We start from the raw sequence: 23,890 nt of genomic DNA, 5'->3' as shown, positions 1-23,890 counted from the left end.
CACCAAGAAGGACGAACCACATCCAACAGGATTAACTGTGGACGCAAGAGGAAGCTGACTGAAAGGGATGTTCGGGTGCTAACCCGGATTGTATCCAAAAAACATAAAACCACGGCTGCCCAAATCACGGCAGAATTAAATGTGCACCTCAACTCTCCTGTTTCCACCAGAACTGTCCATCAGGAGCTCCACAGGGTCAATATACACGGCCGGGCTGCTATAGCCAAACCTTTGGTCAATCATGCCAATGCCAAACGTCGGTTTCAGTGGTACAAGGAGCGCAAATCTTGGGCTGTGGACAATGTGAAACATGTATTGTTCTCTGATGAGTCCACCTTTACTGTTTTCCCCACATCCGGGAGAGTTACGGTGTGGAGAAGCCCCAAAGAAGCGTACCACCCAGATTGTTGGATGCCCAGAGTGAAGCATGGGGGTGAATCAGTGATGGTTTGGGCTGCCATATCATGGCATTCCTTTGGCCCAATACTTGTGCTAGATGGGCGCACTGCCAAGGACTACCAAACCATTCCTGAGGACCATGTGCATCCAATGGTTCAAACATTGTGTCCTGAAGGCGGTGCCGTGTATCAGGATGACAATGCACCAATACACACAGCAAGACTGGTGAAAGATTGGTTTGATGAACATGAAAGTGAAGCTGAACATCTCCCATGGCCTGCACAGTCACCAGATCTAAATATTATTGAGCCACTTTGGGGTGTTTTGGAGGAGCGAGTCAGGAAACGTTTTCCTCCACCAGTATCACGTAGTGACCTGGCCACTATCCTGCAAGAAGAATGGCTTAAAATCCCTCTGACCAATGTGCAGGACTTGTATATATCATTCCCAAGACGAATTGACGCTGTATTGGCCGCAATAGGAGGCCCTACACCAAACTAATAAATTATTGTGGTCTAAAACCAGGTGTTTCAGTTTCATTGTCCAACCCCTGTATGTGTGAGAGAGAATCTACTGTAAAACAGTGTTTTGACATTTTAAATCGAAGGCAAAATGTTTCAGTTCACTCTTTAAACTGTCTTTGGCATCTTGGCGATTATGAGCTATAATTATAAGATAGGCAGTCTTCATTTATATTTCTTAGTTAAAGTAGAATTCTGCGATTTCCAAAAGACTGCAAACATTTCCAAATTTACCATTTTCCAAAATGGACTTAAAAACTGATAAAAATAGAGCAACTTTGCTGTATTCCATTCAACCGTCCTGTCATCTAAAGATCTTGCTCTCTCCTGCTGACTGATGAACCATAGATGTGTTGATGTAGTAGAAAATATAGTTTCCTTTTTAAATAGCTTCTTACATCTCTGTGCTGCCTTTGAGTTAAACACCTCATATACTGACTATTTTGAGCTCCTCACATCCAGTCACCAGCCAGAACCGTTCAACCTGAAAATTGGCCAGTTTGTGCAGGTGTTGTACAATGTAAAAAAAAAAAAAAAAACCGGGTATTTCTAAACCCTAGTTTCCCCATCATGTCCTAGCTCCCTGCACCCTTGTCTCACATCTCTGCATAGGAGGGGGTAAGAGCTTGCATAGAAGCATCAGCTGCAGATAAAGGTCCTGACTGATTTGTCAACACATTTTTCTGAAGTCTCTAAAAAAGGGGGACATTACAAACCTTAATAATACAATTTTTCACTTAGTAGTTGTAGCTTCTCAAATTGGTTGTACAGATATGGAATTTATCATTGTTGAGTAATATTCACATCACTCATTTAGCCAAATAAATGTTTCAGAGTAATTAGGAGTTGAATATTCTTCTAGCAGAGTAAAGCAGCTGGCTGTCCAGACCATTCCCAGCACAACACCCTTTATTAGACCCTCTCTCCATTCCCACAATGAGCCTTGCTTATTGGCTGAGTGAGAAAGAAAAGGAGAGATACTTAATCCATCCTTCCCATGCTAGTCACCTGCATTGGACATGAAAGATAATGCTGTCCTGTAACTCTTCAGTCCCCGCCCCTCTCCCTCTCTCCTCTCTTCCCATTGTAGTCTGCAGTAATTCTTTTGGTCCCTTTTTTGTCCTCTCCACCTAATTTTTTTTCATTCTTGTTTATCATCTTGAGTGCTCCTGTTTTCTTTGACAGACCATCTTGTTTGCTGTGCACGTGACTGTGCCCACCTGGTTTCTGAATCATAATGTCTATTGAGACTAAAGTGTTCACAAAATGTCCAAAAGCGGTGCCAGATTGGCCTGAGCAGATAAAAACATCGTCTGTAGCATCATATATCCTGTCCCGATTCTGTCCCACCTCTGTCACAGCCTTTCCTCTTTTAGCCACATTCCCCTCTCCCTCCCCTCTGGGTCGTTCAACCCTTTCTGTACCCCTCTGATCCATTTTCTTTGGCCTCCTCCCTCACATTTGTCTAATGGAGGGATCGTTTTAATGGATTGCCCAAAGCAGCAGAGAGGCAGACACTACAGCCACTCTACATCTCTACCTCTCTACTCCTACCCTAGCGATCCCTCTGTCTCTTACAGAAGTGGAAACATGGACATTGTTTGAGTTTTTCTGTTTAAACTTTGCTTTTGTCTTGGCATCAGGGCAACCCCCTCCATGGTGAAGAGAACCCTTTCACCCTGATTGACCAAGTAGCAGGTGTTTTGTGATACTTTTTCACTTCAAATAAACAACAAAGAAGTCACTTCTGTCGGGAGGAGAGATTTCTTGGAATAGTTGACCAGTGACCTTAAATTTGGCCAAAAATCTAAGAGACTGGCTTTATTGTGGTCAGGAGAAAGTATTTCAAAGAGGGAGAGAATGCCTTAGGTCAGTTAAAGCCTTAAGAAATGTCAATATGAAAGAAGAGAAAGGCCAGTAAGAGGGTGAAAATGCTCCAGAAAAGAGTAGCGTTTGTTTAAAAAGAAGTCATGTGTGGGATCTGGCAGGTTTACTAGAGTAGAAAGGAAGCGCAACTGGCATTTTTATCAATTTTTTTGTTTTAAAGGAAGGGTTGGGTGCAGAAAGAGGTTGAGGAGGGAATGGGAGAGCTAATTATATGGAGGCCTGGGAGTATTAGCAAAGGAAGCATGTGAGCAAATCTCATAAACTCGAGCTGGCGGGAGGCGCATATCATCGGCACCACTGTAAGCAAAACGGAGAGGAAGCCCGCCTTGCAAACAACCTCTCAGCTTTCAACCTGTAGAGCAAGCCCTGACTGATTGTTGCGCAAAGGAAGAAGAAGGATGGGCAGGATGTGTCGTTTGCTCCGACTGTTTGCATGTTGACCGGCTGTCTCTGTTGATTTAAGCAGGCCAGTTGTTCATGAGATGAGGCCTGGTTCTGTCATGCGAGCTAATCTGTTGTATTGGCTTAGTTCAGAATGACCAGAACCGCAGGGTTGTCTAAAGATGTTCTTTAAAATCTTCTCTTGGTTTTATGACCTCCTGGAGACTAATCTTACAGTTTCTATAATAGGAATCCTATAAGGAAAGAGATTTTTATTTGCATCATTTTCCCTCCAACTCAGAATTATTTGTTCATTTGTTTTGGTCTGTCACATCAGTTTCTAGTTATAAATTGACATACTGTGAGAAAGTTCAAGGGGTATGAATACTTAAGAAAGGCACTTTACTACTCAAACCCGTTAAGTAGGGTGCTTTGGAAGGTTAAGTTAGAGCGTTAAGTATGACATACCTTTCCCCTTCCAAGCCACTCATGTATTATAATCCATCTACATACAGCCAAGGTACATATGGTTTATTCCAGTCATTATTTTGAACACATGGCAAAATATGTTTCAATCGTTAAAAATATGGATATTTGTGTGGATGTATTACGGCCAAAAAAGGACAGCGGAACATACTGTCCGTATGGCACAATATGCTGCAGGAATGCTAGGAAACCTTCGCTTAATCACTAGGAGTAAGTACTATTATTAATTTGTACATCTGCGCCACTTGTACATCTATCCATTCATTTTCTAATTACTCTGTGCTTCATTCCAGCATCTGTTACTCTGAATGTTTTCGTCAAAGGTCACTTGTATTTATATGGCGTGTTTCCAACAACTCATGCTGCACAAAGTACTTTTGTGGAAGTGGTTAAAAAAGTGCGGCAAACCCTGAAGTTGACCATTTTAAAATAAATGCTCTGATAAGACTTGAATTGTCCTGTTTAAATGAAATTAAATCCAGGTTTCCAAGCAGTGCTCAAACACTCAGAGGAAATCCGTACTCTAAAAAAATGTAATATAAAAAAAAAAAAAAAACTGAAATTGTATTATGTTGAATGTATAAAGAAATAACTTGGCTCGCAGAACCTAAGAATAAGTAACAGAATCTATTAATTGTTTTTATAAAAATGTTCTGCATAATTAACTGATTTCTTCCGTACTCAGTCTTAAGCACATAAATTGCACTGTAGTCCATAAAGATACAAAATGAGTATAACACAAATTCAAATTATGTTTTAACAATATAGTTTTAAGTGAATTTGGAGCACTTGCAGCCTATTAGCATCTGTGTATCTCGGGACAGAGGTGGACGATTTCTGGCTGTGAATGTAGAAAGAAGAGTGAGAAATATCATCATACAGTGTGAAGGAGTGTTTAGCCAAGTGTGTGTTATGCATCACAAATGTCCTAACTGTCTGGCACTGTTGGGGACTGTCAGAAACGTATGCATGCAGATTGCTTGGCTTTGCTGTTGAAATGGTCATAATGGCAGAGCTTTGAAAAGATGTCAAGAAAGGCATGACCACTTAAGTTCAAAGAAATATTTGGTGGAAATGCTATCATGGAGTCTCCTCTGTAAAACTCGATGGGCCTTGTCATGCACGTTAGCAGGGCTTCGGCGTTGAGGCTAGGGGTTTTTGGAGTTACTGTTAGAGGTGCTTTCTCAATTAAAATCTTAGATGGGGATTCTTTTTGCTTGGTCATAAAATCAAGCCTGTTCACGCTCAAATTTTAGATAATTGCAGGGTAATGTCCCCATTTACTGAAAGGAAATCCCACTGGTGTGTAGCATGGCATTGATGCACATTTAAAAAAATGATGAGAATTAAATCAGCTTCTGTTAACTAGAAGTGCTCAGAAAAATCGGCTGCTATTTTTCGACACACTGAGACAGGAGGGCGGTTCATTCAGGCTGCAGAAGGGTGAGAATAAAGCAGATAATCGGAAGGCTGCGTGGAACACAGCAAATATGATCCATGTTATCCTTTTGAGCTTCGAACCTGTCTGCCATGCTGGATTTGGAAGTGTTGGCAGCCTTTTGGAAATCTCAGAGTTTAGATAAATATCTATGTTCTTCAGAAAATGCACACGATTGGTGTTGTAGTAATGCTAGCCATGCTAACTGCGCTAATCATCAATATAAGATGCTAAAGATGGTTTAAATGTCAACTTTATGATCATTTTCTTTATCTTCATATTCTTAAAATAGTGTGAACACATAACCGATCTGTGCATCTCTGCTAACTTATTTCTGATGTATAAATACCTTTTGTGTCTATGTGCACAGAAGGGGCTTCTGTGTGGCAGATAAATGTATGAATTTGTTGTGCTTTAACCTAAAGCTGCTTCCTGTGCACTTCAACGATTCCATATGTTGTGTACAAACTTCTGCACACAACCGGTTTGCTGGGTGTTTTTTATTTTACCTGCAAGAACTGAAGATGAAGGATCAGCTTTAATGTGACAGCCATGAGAAGGAAGGAAATGAACATAATGAGGACAGATATGTAAATAGACAGGAAAATGTAAAACTTAGAGAATTATGTCTGCTTCTAAATGGATATGCACACACTTGTACCATTACAAATAAAAAAAAACAACGTTATCTGGGCAACCATAACCAACATGTTCTGTGACAGCGTTCTGCTGGAGTGTGAAGTGTGCAGTGGCATGTGTTCAGAAGGCGGCGTGATGTGAGAAGTGCGTGTATATATGTGTGGGTTTGTGTATCACATATGTTCAGTTTTTCTTTAGCAAGCTCTGCTTTAGTCAGTGTTCTGTCCCTTGGGTTGTTGGCTCTTACAGCACACCTCTTACTTATCTCTCTCCTTATCCTTCAAACCACCTGCTCTCTCCAGTGTTTTTGTCGTCCGGAAGGGGAAAAGGTAGTTTACCTCAAAGGGGGTGATGGGGATCATGGACAGAGATGGTGCGATAGGGCAAGGACGGGAAACGTGGATGCTGTGCGATAAAGCGGCTGGAATATATGGGAGGCAGATAGAGAAATGGCTCGCTGGCAGGGAGGGATGCAATGAAGGGATGGAAAGTGTAAGGAGGAGTATGAAGGAGGAGGGTACCTTAGCCAGTGCAAGGGGGAGGGATGAGAAAGGGAGGGGAGAGGTGGAGGAAATGGATAGAAATAGCTGATGCACTCCAAGTCTTACAGAAAATCGATAGCAGTCAAGAGCAGAAGCCACAACCCCCACTCTGCTCTCTCTGGCTGCTCCCTCACCCTCCACATCTCCTTTTCCTCCAGTCGTTTTCCTCATGTTTGTTCCTCCACTCTATGCCCTTTCCTGTCAAAGTTTCCTCAGAGCTCTCACACTTTTTAAATGTGCTTTTACATCCATGTCCTCTTCTCTACCTTCTTTTTGCCCTCTTCCTGTCATCAGCATTTTCCTTCCTCCACAGTCGCTCTACATGCCCTGTTGCAGAATGATGTCAGTGACAGTTTTAAGCAGCTGTCGTTAAGGTGAATTTAGAAAACTGAGACAAAGTTTTAATTTTTCATGTTTATCACTTGTTCATATCGCTCTCAAGAACACAACTATTTCCTGTCTGTAATTTGTACCAAACTTAAACATAAATCTAAGAAGAAAAATCTATGCACAGTTGTATAAGGTCACTGTAAAATGTTTAATGACTTTGGACTACAGTGGGTATTGTTTTCATAGTTTTCTCTTTCATCACCCCTTTCAACAAGTGATTTACCGACTTTATAAAAGATATACCCTCCGGCATAAACTTGTAGTTTTGCAACAGGGTTCCTGTGCAGTCTTGAAAGTATGGAGTTTGATTATTATCATTTTCCAAGACTGGATATGTGTGGAAAAATAAAATCCATGTATGAAAAAAAAAATAAAATCATTTTCAGGCTAATTTGTAAAACAAATTAAAGTACTTTTTACATTGATTTGTATTTAGATTGTAATGACTATTTCTGGTTCGACACATCACAACTTGAGTCTTTGTCCAACTAACTTATCAATATGCTTTTTGAGTTGCTAAAACATAAAAATCATAATTTCATGCTGGATCACATGTTAAAAACTTTCAAAAAATGCAAATTCATTAAACTAGATCATTTTACTTGTTTTAAACTTGACCCAGATGTCTTGCACTATGTTCGTTTTATATGAGAAATGGTGTTGAAAGTCCCATTTAGTATTTCAGGTGTAATTTTGTGAATTAAAGGGGTACAGCAGATACACAAGTTAATCGGACAAGGGTGCATTTACACTGCTGGTCCGTTCCAGGGGTCGGTAAAAGTGAAAAAAGTCACATCTTCAGTTGGCTGGGTTTGCTTTCTGATAGATAGACAGACAGATAGATAGATAGATAGAACACAAACTCTCTAGATCCTTTTACTTCTGCGGCTTAAATCAGACCAAACAAAGCAAAACAAATAATCATTTCATAAAATCAAGCTATTACTGATTAGAAACTGTGATTTTTAAGGATCAGATTGAAAATAATCTACAGGTCCTTCTCAAAATATTAGCATATTGTGATAAAGTTCATTATTTTCCATAATGTCATGATGAAAATTTAACATTCATATATTTTAGATTCATTGCACACTAACTGAAATATTTCAGGTCTTTTATTGTCTTAATACGGATGATTTTGGCATACAGCTCATGAAAACCCAAAATTCCTATCTCACAAAATTAGCATATTTCATCCGACCAATAAAAGAAAAGTGTTTTTAATACAATAAACGTCAACCTTCAAATAATTATGTACAGTTATGCACTCAATACTTGGTCGGGAATCCTTTGGCAGAAATGACTGCTTCAATGCGGCGTGGCATGGAGGCAATCAGCCTGTGGCACTGCTGAGGTCTTATGGAGGCCCAGGATGCTTCGATAGCGGCCTTTAGCTCATCCAGAGTGTTGGGTCTTGAGTCTCTCAACGTTCTCTTCACAATATCCCTACAGATTCTCTATGGGGTTCAGGTCAGGAGAGTTGGCAGGCCAATTGAGCACAGTGATACCATGGTCAGTAAACCATTTACCAGTGGTTTTGGCACTGTGAGCAGGTGCCAGGTCGTGCTGAAAAATGAAATCTTCATCTCCATAAAGCTTTTCAGCAGATGGAAGCATGAAGTGCTCCAAAATCTCCTGATAGCTAGCTGCATTGACCCTGCCCTTGATAAAACACAGTGGACCAACAACAGCAGCTGACACGGCACCCCAGACCATCACTGACTGTGGGTACTTGACACTGGACTTCTGGCATTTGGCATTTCCTTCTCCCCAGTCTTCCTCCAGACTCTGGCACCTTGATTTCCGAATGACATGCAGAATTTGCTTTCATCGGAAAAAAGTACTTTGGACCACTGAGCAACAGTCCAGTGTTGCTTCTCTGTAGCCCAGGTCAGGCACTTCTGCCGCTGTTTCTGGTTCAACAGTGGCTTGACCTGGGGAATGCGGCACCTGTAGCCCATTTCCTGCACACGCCTGTGCACGGTGGCTCTGGATGTTTCTACTCCAGGCTCAGTCCACTGCTTCCGCAGGTCCCCCAAAGTCTGGAATCGGCCCTTCTCCACAATCTTCCTCAGGGTCCGGTCACCTCTTCTCGTTGTGCAGCGTTTTCTGCCACACTTTTTCCTTCCCACAGACTTCCCACTGAGGTGCCTTGATACAGCACTCTGGGAACAGCCTATTTGTTCAGAAATTTATTTCTGTGTCTTACCCTCTTGCTTGAGGGTGTCAATAGTGGCCTTCTGGACAGCAGTCAGGTCGGCAGTCTTACCCATGATTGGGGTTTTGAGTGATGAACCAGGCTGGGAGTTTTAAAGGCCTCAGGAATCGTTTGCAGGTGTTTAGAGTTAACTCGTTGATTCAGATGATTAGGTTCATAGCTCGTTTAGAGACCCTTTTAATGATATGCTAATTTTGTGAGATAGGAATTTTGGGATTTTCATGAGCTGTATGCCAAAATCATCCGTATTAAGACAATAAAAGACCTGAAATATTTCAGTTAGTGTGCAATGAATCTAAAATATATGAATGTTAAATTTTCATCATGACATTATGGAAAATAATGAACTTTTTCACAATATGCTAATATTTTGAGAAGGACCTGTAGATACACAAAAAACAATCCTTTACCTCATGGGCGGGCTGTATTGTTTATTGATTTGTGAAAAATAAACCCGGTTAAAAAGAAAGAAACCCCAACCAGGTAAATTTGTTTCTGTGCCCGTAATGTCATATGAACTGAAAGGAAAATCTGGACAACTGAGACTGGAAAATTGAGTATTGCATTTTAAAGTGGGCATTTTGTAGGAACCCTATATTCTGAAACACTGGGCGGTCCATTCCAGACATGCTGAAGTTGTCAGAATTTGTATTGTGATCACATGGACATGTTCCTTCTTTGTGTTTTCTTTTAGTCTTTCTGTTTTTGTTGTTGTTTTTTTAAGGACTTTTTCTACTGATTACTCATGAATACTCATGAAAACTATACAAACATGACTATTTATATTATTGATCTCAACAATCTACTCTCAGCACAGGACAGATGATTCAAGAAACTCCAGTTTGGTGCCAAGTCTGTGTTTTCTGCTTCCTTTCTTGTTCAGCATATTGATATAAATTTCTTAGATTCAGTGAAAGAATTGACTGTCTTCCCCCTTGTTATAATTGATACTGCAGTCCTATTATTCACCTCTCCTCATGGCCCAGACTGCAGAACTAAATAGTGTGCCGTTTGTTAGTCCAACATTGGGTATGATGTCATTCAATCATGTTCTGTTGCCTCAGTGTTGTGCTCTATAGAGTGAATCTAACTGAATGACTCGCCTCCGACTCAATTTACAGGATTCTGACAATGTGTGAGTGAGCCCATATCCAGGGAGGAACCTGGTTTTTGGCCCATTGTGACCAGTGAATGAGTGGTGCATAGAGGAGAGCTATGCAGCCAGCGAGTCCCATGAACACTTCGCCAAATTATGTCACTGAAATTGGACTTCTACTATTATTTTTGTCACCTCCTTAAAAAAGGCTTTACTTTTATTTGTTACTTCCCATCCAGATTAAGGAATGAGAAGAAATGTTTTTTTAAGAACTGAGAGTTTGTGAAAAACCTTCACTCGGTCTGCCTTCTTTTATTTCCTCTACATTCACTATTTTGTTGTCAGTCAGGGCTTTTTTTTTTTTTTTTTTTTTTTTATCAAAGCGGGAGACTAGAAGCAGGAAATAAATTCCACAAACAACCAGCCGATAGGTGTGAAGCGCTCTTGTAAAGAGGTGCCTTGCATCCTTTCCCTTCTAGGTTAGCTCTCGTCATTTCTATTGTAAAGGTTGCTTCGCCTCGCATACCCTTGGGAGCGCTTACCCTTGGAGTGCATACCGGTGCCACCATCTGTGATCAGGACGTACCCAACCAGTGACTTGGCCACTACAAAGGGAAAAACAAAAGTCAGAGTAAATAGACAAAGACAATAAAGAGATGAAAGGATTGTGGTAAAACAAAAGAGTAAAAGTCTTAGTGGTGATGCAAGCAGCAGTATCATCTGAAAGCTCCTCTAATCCTGGATTACTGTGTTTGGTGTGTGTTTATGTGTGTGTGTGTGTGTGTGTGTGTGTGTGTGTGTATATGTACTGAGCCAAGAGAACACCATATGTGTTTCAGTGACTTTGACGCTGCATACATGGTCAGCAGCCTTTCTCATAAACATGTTGTCGTTGTTTTCCTGTTGTGTATGAAATTCAGGTGGCATTAGGAAAATAACAACAAAAGCATTAAGTGAACTGGAGATAAAACAGATCCCACTACACCATAACTGGTATGCAGCTCTATCAGATCCAACAAAATGTTGGAAGCGGTTACATTTTCTGTATTTTTCCCTGTAATAGCTGATGTTATGGCTTATTCTTAAAAGTTTACAATCCTGCAGAGATTGAGGAAAAAGGTGTTAAACAAAGATCTGACGTTCAGTGTGTTTGAAGGGTTATTATAATGATCCTAAGAATAATGCTCCCAGTCCGCTGTGGAGGCCTTTGTGAACAATCAGTGAACTACTTTAGCATGTGTAACTCCATATTAACCATGGCACATGGCCTGTTTTGTTTTTATCTTGTGCAGGAGCTTCTGGTGGAGCATATCATTGCCACCCTGACCATGGATATGGAGAGGAGAGGGATAAGGTAAGTCCCCTCAAGTCAGGACTCTAACTCTCTAAATCTGCAGGAGGTATCAATAATTCTGGGCTTAACTGTATATCATTGGTGCATTACCAGACTTTGTGGGAACGATATCGTCTATGGTGTCTGCCTACAAGCTGAAAGCAGAGCATGGAAAGTAGATGCATGAAAATCTGTAACACAAATCTTTGACAGAAACTCAGGATAGCTATAGGCCAAAATGGACCAGAACTGCCTCAGTGCCCAATTTCACACAGGTCAATTTTCATCATTACCAAACATTGGATACGTTGCACTGAAGGACAGAACAGATCAATGGACTTTAGCTGTGGGCAGTCCCCTAAATAGCAGTGATGCCTGAAAATAAGAGGAAAAATGTGAAGGACTGCTTGGCACCGTGTCATGGACACGAATCTGCTGTGGGGGAAAAAATAGAGACATCATTTTAACATGCGTCACATGCCGCCAATAACTTTATACATTCAGCATGTTGAGTTGCTGTCAAGTTCCATAGTTTGTATTGCTAATGTAGTTTGCACAGTACTAATTGGGGCTTGTTTCTATAAGAGTTTGTTCACTGTGGAACATATTTAAATCTCTTATAATTAAACATCGACATGCTGGTTGTCGTAACTGGTTGAAAATGAAATTACCATTGTGATGGGCCTTAGATCAGATTTTGCTTCGCCAACAACTGCATGTGGATTATATCTCACTAACCAGCTTGCCACCTATACAGTAGGTCATAAAAGTAAGTACACCCCTCTCATTTTTAAAAATATTTTATTAAAACTTTTCATGGGACAACACCAAAAATATGACACTTTGACAAACTGATAAGTAGTCAGGGTACAACTATAACAGTGTAAGTGTTGGATGTCCCCTCAAAATAACTCAACACACAGCAATGCATGTTTAAACCGCTGGGGAAAAAGTGAGTACACCCTAAGTGAAAATGTCCAAATAGTGCCCAATTATCCATTTTCCCTCCGTGGTGTCATGCGACCCATTGGTGTTACAAGTTCTCAGGTGTGAGTGGGGAGGAGGTGTGTTAAATTTGGTGTCATTGCTCTCACACTTTCTCATACTGGTCACTAGAAGTTCAACCTGGCCCCATAGGCAAATAAATCTGGTCATCAAACTGGTCTGCATGGCTGTGGTCCCAGAAGGAAGCCTCTTTTAGAGATGATGCACAAGAAAGCCCGCAAACAGTTTGCTTAAGACCAGCAGACTAAGGATATGGATTACTGGAACCATGTCCTGTAGTCTGATGAGACCAAGATAAACTTATTTGGTTCAGATGGTGTTAAGCTTGTGTGGTGCCAACCAGGTGAGGAGTAGAAAGACGAGCACGGTGGTGGGAGCGTCATGGTTTGGGGCTGCATGAGTGCTGCCGGCTGTGGGAAGCTACCGTACATTAAGGGAACCTGTACTGAAGCAGAGCATGATCCCCTCCCTTCAGAAACAGGGTCACAGGGCAACATTCCAGCATGGTAACGACCCCAAACACACTGGCCAGGCATGTCTCCAGACCTAAACCATATTGAGCATCTGTGGGGCATCCTCAAACCGAAGGTAGAGGAGCACAAGGTCTCTAACACCCACCAGCTCTGTGACATCATTGTGAAGAAATGGAAGAAGATTCCAGTGGCAACTTGTAAAGCTCTAGTGAACTCAATGTCCAAGAGAGGCAGTGCTGGAAAATGATGGAGGCCACACAATATCTACACATTGGGAACAATTTGGACATTTTCACTTAGGGGTGTACTCACTTTTGTTGCCTGTGCTTTAGACATTGACTGTTTTGAGTTGTTTTGAGGAGCAGCAAATTTACGCTGTTAAACAAGATGTACACTAACTACATTGTACCAAAGTGTCATATATTCAGTGTACTCCCATGAAAAGATTTAATAAGATATATTTATACAAATGTGAGGGGTTTACTTACTTTTGTGAGATCCTGTAAAATCACAGCACTCTGCAGCTGAGTTATTCTATACCAGTAGGAATTCAGATATGTTTATTTTTAAGAGTTTTGAAAGAAACTATGCACGTTTGACCTAAAGTGTTTTTTTTGTTTCAAAAAACTTGCAACGTGTGCTTGAAGGAGTTCAAGTAGAACTGAGTAAATGACCGTCATTACCCCAAATGAACACTTTTTTGTTTTTTTAAGCATGCATATATTACCAAAAAAAAAAAACAAGAAGGCATAGAAAGAAGAGGGGCTGGACATTAGTGTTGCAGAAAGCTTGAAGGGAAGAAAGGGGAGGGGTATGGCTAATGATTTCAACCTCCAGCTGTGGAACTTGTGTGGAGTGGGAGAAGCAAAAGCAGGAGAAGGAAGGGAGGGACAGTGGTGGGTGAGCCAAAAATGAGCTTTGAAATCATCTTGATTAGTGTTAGTGGAAGCATGTCTGTAAATATTAATGAATCTCACACAGAAAGCGACCATATTTGCTCAGTGTGCGCTTTCATGAAAGAAAAAACGTCTTCCTTGAAGAAACAGACTGAGTTGTGTTTTTGTTCTGCTTGCTTTTCTGCAGGCCCGTCTTTATTTTGGTTCCAAGCAATGACGGCGAAGCCACAACAGCTGTAGGCAAGAGTCGCTGTCTGCGGGAGCAGATGCATGCATATACACCAAGTGGGGATGTTGTGAAATAGAATGAGGAAGGGTGTGTCAGGATATCTGTCCCGCCTGGTTTGGACATGCACTGAATGCAGAGAAAAGACTGGAGAATGTGTGCACAGTCTCAAAGACGTGCTTTAATATCACTCAGAGAGCAGTTTAGTTTGTCCAGGCTACTCTCTGGGTCTGCTTCTCTGGGTTTATCACCAGCTTTTAGCTTTTCGTCCCGTGTTTTTTTTTTTTTTTTTTTCAGCCTTATGAAAACTAGTTCAAGCACAACAAACAATCCCACAGTTGGAATATCAGGCTAAATTACAGCATATTGCTTGAGGACACACACAGTCCTTTGTCTGACGATGCTACCCTCTCTCTAACAGGGGCGGACAGGCCCATCAAACTTTCATACTAATGGGCAATAGTCTGCATGTTTTAGGAGTGAATATACATATTTGACCTTCTTCCCGACCTCACTTGTCCCCTCAGATTTCAAATCCGGGTGTGAGACAGGTCAGATGGACACAAGGAAAAAAACAAAAACGAGGGAGCAAAAGGATAAGGGAGGGGGGTGAAGATGGGTTTAGCTTATCTGATAGAAGGCAAAGGGGGGGATGGGAGGAGATGGTTGAGCAGGGTGGGGAGAAAACGGTGGTGGAAGAGTCTGGCTCAGATATGAATATGGGCACAGTACATGTCCCAAGGGTTTTGGGGTTGTGTGCGAGGCTGGTAAAGAGGTTGTGGGGTGTTGGGTTGGATAAGAGGAGCCATTTGTGAAGAAGATTGGAGGGGGTTGCTACTCGATGCTTTAATGGAGTACAGTAGATGTTGATTGTAATAAAAAGCTGTTATCTGTCCTTTAAAAAAAAAGTCCTTATTCTTCTGTGACCCAGTTACTGTTCTTACTTTCTTCTACTGTGGAGGTTTTGTGAGCACAAGCTTCACCTTTTTAATAGAGCTGCACCAAGTCACCTCACCCACCCTGACAGGTGACCGGTGGGTCAGAAACTCAGAATTTTGTCTTTTTCTGGTCAGTAAACTCATCATACCTTAGTGGTGCCAGGTTGCGCTGACCACGCCACTCTTCAGAGGCATGTCGGCTGGCGCTACAATAAAGATACATTTCTGGTGCTTCTCATTTTGCTCCCTTGCCATATTGTGTTTTGGGAGTTTTTTTGTTTGCTTTGAGCCGGACATTTTCAGGTCCTAAAAATAGCCATGCCGGGGAATGCCATTTTGCAACCACGTTGGTGTTGTTTTTTTAAATTGGAATGGGTACATTGTCCTGGAGTTTTCTTCAGAGTCAGATGTTTACTGCTTGATCATTTTGTCTTTGTTTAAAAACAGTGAAACCCTCTTTAACAGCCACTACTCTTACACACATTGTGCCATCGCCTCTCCTCTTGACATACATATTTAATGACTGCTTACAGCTGGAAGGCTAGAAAAAATATTTTGGATGTGATCAGTGCATCCCTAACCCCTACCTCGGTTTTCTTTTACTCATTCCATCTTTATATTTCGATACTTTCTTACATCCTGCCTTCTGGCGCCAACTCAAGGAAATTGCTTTAAAATATCCAATGAAGTCTTCAGGCTCTCATAAAACCACAGTGCTACGACTAAACTATTAGTGTAAACTCTTCATGGCCCTAGAGTTCAAACACATTTCTTTTTTTTTTTTTGCCTCTGCAGATCTTCAGAAGGTCGTGTTTATGGGCTGCAGAAACAGTAGCAGCTGCTCATGTGTGAATTTGCGCATGTCTGCGGGCGTTTCCATAACTGCGTGTGTTTCTGCAGTCTGCTCTCCAGCTGTTTCCTGTTACCTATCGTTCTGCTCTCAAGGCTGCTGAGCTGGACATGTGATCCTACCGGTGGAAAGAAAAGTTACTTGCTGAGTCACCTTTTTTTTCAACAAGTCATTGATATGACTTTTCTACTGTATGGTGGAGGGTTGGTAGAAGCAGGCTTCAGTTAGGCAACATGAGGGAAAAGCAGAGATGGTGACTGTTGAAATCGTGTGTGAGTGTGTGTGAAAACCTGGCTGTCCTTCTGAGTACAGCAAAGCTCGCCGTAAGGGAGAATGACTAACAAGTGAAACATGGGCATGTCTGTGTGTGTTCTTGCCTCACCATGTGCCAAGTGGGAGAGTCATTGGCTGACTGTAAGTGACGTGACTCACAGATGAGTCGGAATGATTGAAACGCTATAAAACGTTTTAGTCAGTGCAAAGTGAATGACTTTTTTCTGTGTTTAGGTTACATTACTGCTTCTTTTTTTTTTTTTCTATGGCTATACCATAAAGTACATGTCAGGCTAACCAGCTGAGGCGTGTTCCTGTTCCTGTGATTGCCACATTGTATTTCCTCAGGCTGAGGGGAAGTGACTCTGAACCCTCTGGGCCTCTGTGTGCTTGTGGTTTAAAAAGCTCCCCTACTTACATACAGTCTTATAAGCCCAGACAAACACACATGCTGTGGACCAGACAGGTAAGTCACAAAGGATTTTAGAGTCTGTGTAACAATATGGATTCTACTCCAGAGGGACTAGAAGGACTGGTAAAAGAGATGTATGTGATATGAGTGCTCTAGGTCACTAAACACATCACTTGTCTCTTCTCACCCCTCCCTTGTGTAGAGTGAGGAAAGTCCCAGTCCAAAGCGCCAGCGGCTTTCCAGTCAGTCCGTTTTAGAACAGCTGACCTCATCTGCGCCCCTGCCATCTACGCCTTCTCCCCCCATCCGCCCGTGGGAGTCGGGACCTCCAAGTCGACGGCAGCCTCACCCTCACACCCTCTACCACCAGGAGAGGTGCCTCACTCCGCCACGGCTCAGGCGCAGGTAAAATCCTTTTTGTTTGTAAGGCTTCTCTATGACAGTCTCCTCCGACCTGGGTACAGTGCCCTGCAAAACTATTCACACCCCTTAAACTTTTTTCCCATCTTTCTACATTTAAAACCACAAACATGAATGTATTTTATTGGGGTTTTATTTGATACAGCAACACATAGCATAATCAGGAGGTGGAAGGCAAATGATACATGGTTCTCAAATAGTTTTACAAATTTAAATCTGATGCAGCGGGCATTTGTATTCAGCCCCCCTTTTCTCCATTGTCCTTTTGAAAAAAATAAAACCCAGTAATCAACTAATGAGTAAATTCACGTATGTGTAATTTAAGCTCATTATAAATACAGCTGTTCTGTGAAGCCTTCGGAGCTTTGTCAGGAAACATTAGTGAACATACAGCATCACAAAGACAAAGGAACCCAATAGAGATAAAAGTTTAAAACAGGTTGAGATATAGAACAAAATCCCTAGCTTTGAACATCATGAAGCATTGTTCAGTCCATCTAAAACTAGAGTATGGTGCGCTTGCAAACCTATGAAGACATGGTCGTCCACCTACCCGACGTGCTGGGCAGGAAGAAAATTAGTCATAGGAGGAGCTGCACAGATCAACCGCTCAGGTGAGAGAACCTGACAGGGAACTATTAATGCTACCCTCCAAAAATCTGGCTTTTATAAAGGAGTGCCTATAATCACACCATTGTTTAAAGATGGCCACAAAAAGTTCATGTTGCAGTTTGCCACTAACTATATAGGGGGTACAAACATGTGGGAGAAGCTGCTCTCGTCAGTTGAGACAGAAATAGAACATCTGATCTACTTAGAAAACACCATGTATGACCGAACACTAACACTAAACATCACGCTGAACACACCGTGCCCTCAAGGACACATGGTGGTGGCAACATCATGCTGTATATGGATGTTCATCCTTCAACACGACAACAAGCCTAAACATACAGTCAGTACAACCGAATGGTTTGATCAAAGCATACTGATATATTAGATTGGCCCAGTCAAAGTTCAGATCTACATCCAAGCGAGGATCTGGGGTAGTACTATAAAATTACTGTTTGCAGGTGGTCTCCATCCAATCTAAATGAGCTTGAGATATTTTCCAGGAAGAAGTCTGCAGTAATATCAGCCTCTAGAAGTGTGAAGCTAGTAGAGACATACACTAAAAGATTTGCTGCTGCAAAATCAATAAAAAATTGTTCTGCAATGCATTTACTCAGGTCAGCTGAATACATGTGCAAGCCACACCTTTCAGATTTTTGTGAAAATAAACCAAATGTTTGGAAGCTTATATATCATTTTTCTCCCTCTACACAAATATGCACTACACTGAAACAGTTCAAGCTGTGTTAATGTCTTTGCAAGACTTTGTACGGAACGGTGTCTTTTCCCCTTCTGCAGCCCGCCAGCAAGGCGTCAGCGCGGCCGTCCCTCCAGACCCTCCCGCCACCTGCCTCTTCATCACCATCTCTCTGCTCAAGGACCTACACCTCGCCTGTCACCATCTGAGCTTCAGGATGAAAACTACCACCACAACCCCCTTCCCTCGCCGCATCAGATGTACACGGTACACACTCCAAGCACCTATTCTCAGCCTCCCACAGCCGGCGGCGGAGGCAGAGGTTCAGAAGAGCCTCGAGCCTTCCACCCCCCTACATTATCATCGCAACTGTTGCACCCAGCTACCCATCACCACCCCCATCATCACCAGCAGCATCATCATCATCAGCAGCAGCAGCAGCAACAGCATCATGCAACCCAACAGCAGCAAGGTGCCATGGTCTTGGACCTGCACGATCGGGTTAGTTTGCATCAATCACAGTGATGGAGAAATTTGTTTGTGTATATGTATTTTTATGTAAGCTATTTTTATTTTTCCTCAGCTGCAGCAGGGCAACGTACCCGTCTCCTACACGGTGACCCCTATCCCTCCACATGGTCTGGCAGCGCCTTTGTGTAGCGGTCAGCATATTCCCCCTTCCTGCTCCTCTCAACAGCAGGTCCCCGCCTGCAGTGTGGTCTTCAGCACTGGACAACACTACCATCCGGTAAAAAAAACGCCTCAGTCTGCAACTTAGTTTTGAGCATGTGGCGTTGTTTGTACACTTTGCAGTTTCCATGGTTCTGAGATATGAAGGAAGTAGCTTCAAGTGTGTTGTACTTTCCAGTTTTCAGGAGGAAGTTGGTTTACTAAGTCACAGCTGCCATCTTCTGGCAAAGTTTGCACATTACAGTTAATCTAAAAAAAAAAAAAAAACTTATTTATTTTGACTGATTTCTGTTTTTCTTTGTTCCCCTGTTTTTCCCCAGATGTTACAAGCATGTTCAATGCATCATTTGCCGGTTTCCTACGCTTTTCCCTCGCTACTGTCTAGTGACCCTCAGTTCCTGATTTCCCCTCCACCTCATCTCTCCCACCATCCGACCCACCTGCCCACACAGTTCCTGCCTTTCCAGACTCAGCCACGATCGGTATGTGAACACTCCTTGCTACTGATGTCTACTCCTTACATTTCATTGATTTGTATAGTTTTAAGGCTGCTTAAAAAGCCATGCAAACATTATGGGATACACAGGGAGATTACAGGAAGCTTGGCTGTTGTAGCTGGATGCACTTTAATAAAAATGTAAACCGTTTCTTGCGTCTAAAAGACATGATACAATTCTTAGATTTAGGATTTTATAGATCTAGTTTTTTTTCTCTTTACTTTGTATTTTCTGGCTATAAGTTCGGCATCATTAACATATCATGACAGTTTTAGAGAGAAATATTTATAAAATATAATCCTAATAAAATACCATTTTAGTTTGTGGTTTGTGCCAATATGTGGGAAAGTTTAAGGTGTAAAAACTTTGTAGATTAAAGCCATCAAATAAATGTCACTCCTAAATTTGCCACAAATTAAAGAACTTTCTAATAGCAGTTTGATCCGTATTAATTGCCTATTTTTTGCTTTTATGTTTTTCTCAGCCCTTACAGAGGATTGAAAACGAGGTCGATATTGTGGGAGACCAGATCCCTGTTGGAGGAAACTTCAGCTACGCCCACCATCATCACCACCATCAGCCTCCCTCCGCCCTGCCACCTTCTACGCCGCTCCAGTTCCTCTCACACCATGACCCCCTGTCACAAGAGCTTTTCACAGTGGTAGGGGGATTATTAAATTGCACATCAGTTTGAATCAGAACAGGTGGTATGATAACAGTTTTTGCTCTTTTTTTTTTTTTTTAATAGCCATATCCCCACTTTATGCCTCGGAGATTTGCAAGTCGCCGTTACCGCTCGCAGCAGACTGTGCCGCCGTCTCCCTACCATCCCAGCTTCCTTCCTTACTTCTTGTGAGTGTCTTCCCCCTCCTCGGTTTTAGCTCAGACCTTTTTGGGGCATTTGAGAACACTTCCTTGTGATGATCTTTGTCTTTAACTTACAGATCAATGCTTCCTGTTCCCCCAAATGTGGCTCCTGCCATCAGCCTAGAGCTGGATGTGGATGATGGAGAGGTGGAAAACTACGAGGTAGGTCAACCTGCCAACACAGAGTTCTGGTACTATTATTGCACAGGATAAATATTTACTAAAAGTATAAAACTTTCAGGCCCTGTTGAACCTCGCCGAGCGTCTAGGGGAGGCCAAACCCAGGGGTCTCACCAAGGCAGATATAGAACAGCTTCCATCATACAGGTTTAATCCCAACAACCATCAGTCTGAGCAAACACTGTGAGGAGCTTTCTTTTCTGGATTGCTTTTACTGATAGCCGTGGTCATTTATGGCAGATTTATATCCTTTTTTACCCTTTAAGGTGGCATTGTTAACATTAACCTTTTTTATTCCAGATGTGTCGTGTGTATGTGCGACTTCGAGTCCCGCCAGCTCCTCAGAGTACTCCCCTGTAATCATGAGTTCCACGCAAAGTGCGTTGACAAGTGGCTTAAGGTAAGTCAAACTCCCAGGTATTTGCTGAGTATTTTCTTTTTAATTGCTCCACTTCTAATGAAACTGCATAATAAGGTTTAAACGCAACTTTGTTTAATGCTCTCGTACAAACTTACATTTTGATTTCTCATTGTTTAAATGTCCTTGTTTTTTTCCAGGCAAACCGCACCTGCCCTATCTGTCGAGCCGATGCCTCTGAGGTCCAGCGGGACTCTGAGTGACCTCTAATAAATACAATCCCCAATTCTGTTTTTTGGATGCACCAACACATAAATGAACTCGATTATGCTTTCACATGACTGGGACCACTGCACATAAATCCTTCACTCTTCAAACAGCGTAGAGGTGTCAAAAACGTCCGCTCAGTCTTGCTTACTTTATAACTGGACTTCTTAAGCCTTCGTTTTTTGATTTTAAGACTTCTTCTAGTCTGCCATCTTCTGATGGTTGCTATGAATGACCTTTTAGACACAACCAGCTGCAGATCTTTTTTGAATGCCATCATGAATACTTCACAATTTGAGTGGCCAGTTTATGGATAGAGGACCTATGTGGAATTGTATTCAGAGTTTTTGTTGAAAGTCGGCTTTCTAAAGATTATGACAACATTTCCGTTATCATTGTGATCCAGCATTCATATCTTGTTGTGAAGAAGCTTTTTTTTTTTTTTCGTTTCTGCTTTTTGTAATCGAGTTGAACTGAAATCAAGTTTATAGAAAACAAAATGGTGAGTTTTATTACTCCCTATTCTTGTTTTTCCTGAGTCAAGTCAGCCTGTTTGGTGGAAAACAAATTTCACCTGTTCATCTGAAGTGAACCTACATCTTTACTTTCGTCAACGTTTGGAAGATTTTGTGTGGACACATCTTCATAAATATTTGAATGCAACTGATTTAAATCAGTGAAACTATCATTGCTCTGAAAAAATCTGAATCTATTCTTGATCTATATGGTTGGTACGAGTCATTTTCATAAATTATTGTGTTGTGTTCCAATTCATTTTTCACCACCTACCAAGAACAACTTCGACACACTGTTCAGGTCTTAACTAGCTCTACTTCGTTTCACTGGCAGATTTTACGCTGCAGCACTTTACAGTGATTTAATAACTACATCGCTTTCTTTGCATTCTGAACAAACCAGTTTTAAGTTCGGTCATCCACAGTAACGTAATAGGCCCAAGTTTTCACATTCTTATAAGACTTTTTGGTCTGTGTAGTTGTTTTTAGACATTATCTGTTAGAGGTACAGGCAAGGGGATTTAAAGCTCTGTCTACATGAGGTGAAAAGGAAGATCCCGCTCCATCCTTTGTTGGTATTAGTAACATGTCATAATAGGTTTGACGCAAAATGTTGAAAAACTAACAAAAAAGCACTAAATTGTTCAGAGAACTGCTCTCTCTGCACATCTTCTCGGCTGCTGATTCAACTTGAGGAGCCTGGATTTAGAATACCCACAAGATCACAGAAGACTGCATATTTTTTATTTTTTTGGGGGTAAATTCCCTTGTGTCCTTTTATCCTTATGTTGGTTCGTCATAATGATCCAGAAAGATCCAGTCCTATTAAAGCTACCGCTGTTTGATTGTATTCACTGCTTGTTTCATCTCATTGGAAAACATTTAGAGCAGAAACTGCACGAAGTGCTCTGGAGAGTTCATTGAGCCATCTTCAGTAGCTTATGTGTGATTCTGATACCTTTTTATTCATCTGCATCTTCTCCAGGTCCACCTCACGTTACGGGATCAATACGAAAGCCAACTTGTTTGTTCAAACCGCATTTTTGCTTTCCACCAAGTGCAAACTGCGGTAATGTCCGAGTAGGTTGTTACTTAAATACGCTGTTCTTCATCGTCAGTGAAAATCATCGCAATCTGTAAAAACTGCATCCGTCATCTTTTTTTTAGAGGTCATATTTGTGATTGTATGCATCCATTTTGTGTTGTAGGATTGCATTGTTTTGTTTTCTGGTACACTAGCAATTACCTCAGTCCCACTATTTATATCTTCTGAGAATATGGCGCAAACGGTATGATTTGTGCTTTCATTCTGCTAATCTTTTTCATGCAGATCGCTGTGTTGTATGACAACTTTCTCTTAAAAACTCAATGAAGCTGTATTATTCAAATGGTGTCATAGTAGTTTTATTATGTATTATATCTGTAACCAAAATCATTTGAAGGCTTGTGATGAAATTTTTAACAAACATTTGTACATTTTGTATGAGAGTTACTTATGGTAATACTTTAAGTAGTGCAATGATTTTTTTAATCCCTTACCCCATCTTTTGGATTTCAAAAGCTGGTTCAATAATAAATGTATAACATCCTCTTCTTACGTTTGTTCTTGCTGATTGTTTTGTCTTTTAGACATTCGATCATCAATAATAGTTGTAGTAATGTAAGTAATTTCACGACAGAGCTCTTGGTGGCAGTGTAGTTCTATCATCCTGGAAGGCTACTTATAGGTACCTCTCAAAAAGTTAAAAACAAACTTACATGTATTCACTAATTCAGTTCAATAAGTTCAATTCAAATTGCTTCAATATACAAAATATATTTCAAGTGGGTGGTGTCAGCATTGAAAACACAGCAGATACACAAAATTCACAATTTTCTTATGATATAAGAAGAAAAAGCTCAAACGTTTTAGAATCTAAAGGATGAAAGATGATGCATGAAAGTTACTTTCAGCAATTGCTGATTCAATTGCTTTGTCTAGGAGAGAAAGAAAATTAAACACAGAAAGACTGACAGGTGTTTGATCTACGGAAAGAGAACCTTAAGGTGTCGCAGGTAAACTGAAACGTCCGGACTGATGTAAAGCTTTTAAGGGAAAGATGGAGATAAAGTTAATGGTATTCCAGCCCAGGATGGCTGGACAGCACTCCTCAATTCCTCTGCATTTCTTGGTTTTGCTTCAGAAACAGCATTTTTGATGTCGCCCTACAAGTTTTTAATCTGATTAAAGGCCGGGGGTTTGGCTGGCCGGAACATAACTTTAATTTTGTTGGTCTGGAACCAAGATGTTGCTTGCTTGCTGGTGTGTTTGGAGTTGATGTCTTGTTCAAAGGCATTTTCTCTTCATCATTAGGCAACATGACCTCCTTAAGTATTTAGATATC

General features: G+C 41.3%; 1 protein-coding gene across 3 annotated transcripts in view; it reads left to right on the top strand.

The window, feature by feature from the left end:
* The window catches only part of LOC124868498 (E3 ubiquitin-protein ligase RNF38-like), a 28,026-nt gene extending 4,923 nt beyond the window's left edge, over positions 1-23,103 (top strand). For all 3 annotated transcript variants that reach the window (XM_047365863.1, XM_047365862.1, XM_047365864.1), the window contains exons 3-13: positions 11,290-11,351; positions 16,606-16,808; positions 18,234-18,633; positions 18,716-18,880; positions 19,143-19,304; positions 19,804-19,980; positions 20,068-20,171; positions 20,264-20,348; positions 20,428-20,549; positions 20,667-20,766; positions 20,925-23,103. In XM_047365863.1, coding sequence (XP_047221819.1) covers positions 11,290-11,351; positions 16,606-16,808; positions 18,234-18,633; positions 18,716-18,880; positions 19,143-19,304; positions 19,804-19,980; positions 20,068-20,171; positions 20,264-20,348; positions 20,428-20,549; positions 20,667-20,766; positions 20,925-20,987 — 1,643 coding nt within the window. In that variant the 3' untranslated portion in view covers positions 20,988-23,103. The remainder of the gene's footprint in view (positions 1-11,289; positions 11,352-16,605; positions 16,809-18,233; positions 18,634-18,715; positions 18,881-19,142; positions 19,305-19,803; positions 19,981-20,067; positions 20,172-20,263; positions 20,349-20,427; positions 20,550-20,666; positions 20,767-20,924) is intronic.
* The last annotated feature ends 787 nt before the right edge of the window (positions 23,104-23,890 follow it).

This window comes from Girardinichthys multiradiatus, chromosome 5 (genome assembly GCF_021462225.1).
Source record: "Girardinichthys multiradiatus isolate DD_20200921_A chromosome 5, DD_fGirMul_XY1, whole genome shotgun sequence".
Taxonomy (NCBI): domain Eukaryota; kingdom Metazoa; phylum Chordata; class Actinopteri; order Cyprinodontiformes; family Goodeidae; genus Girardinichthys; species Girardinichthys multiradiatus.
Note: the sequence above shows the minus strand (reverse complement) of the source record. Positions and strands in the feature narration are given on the sequence as shown.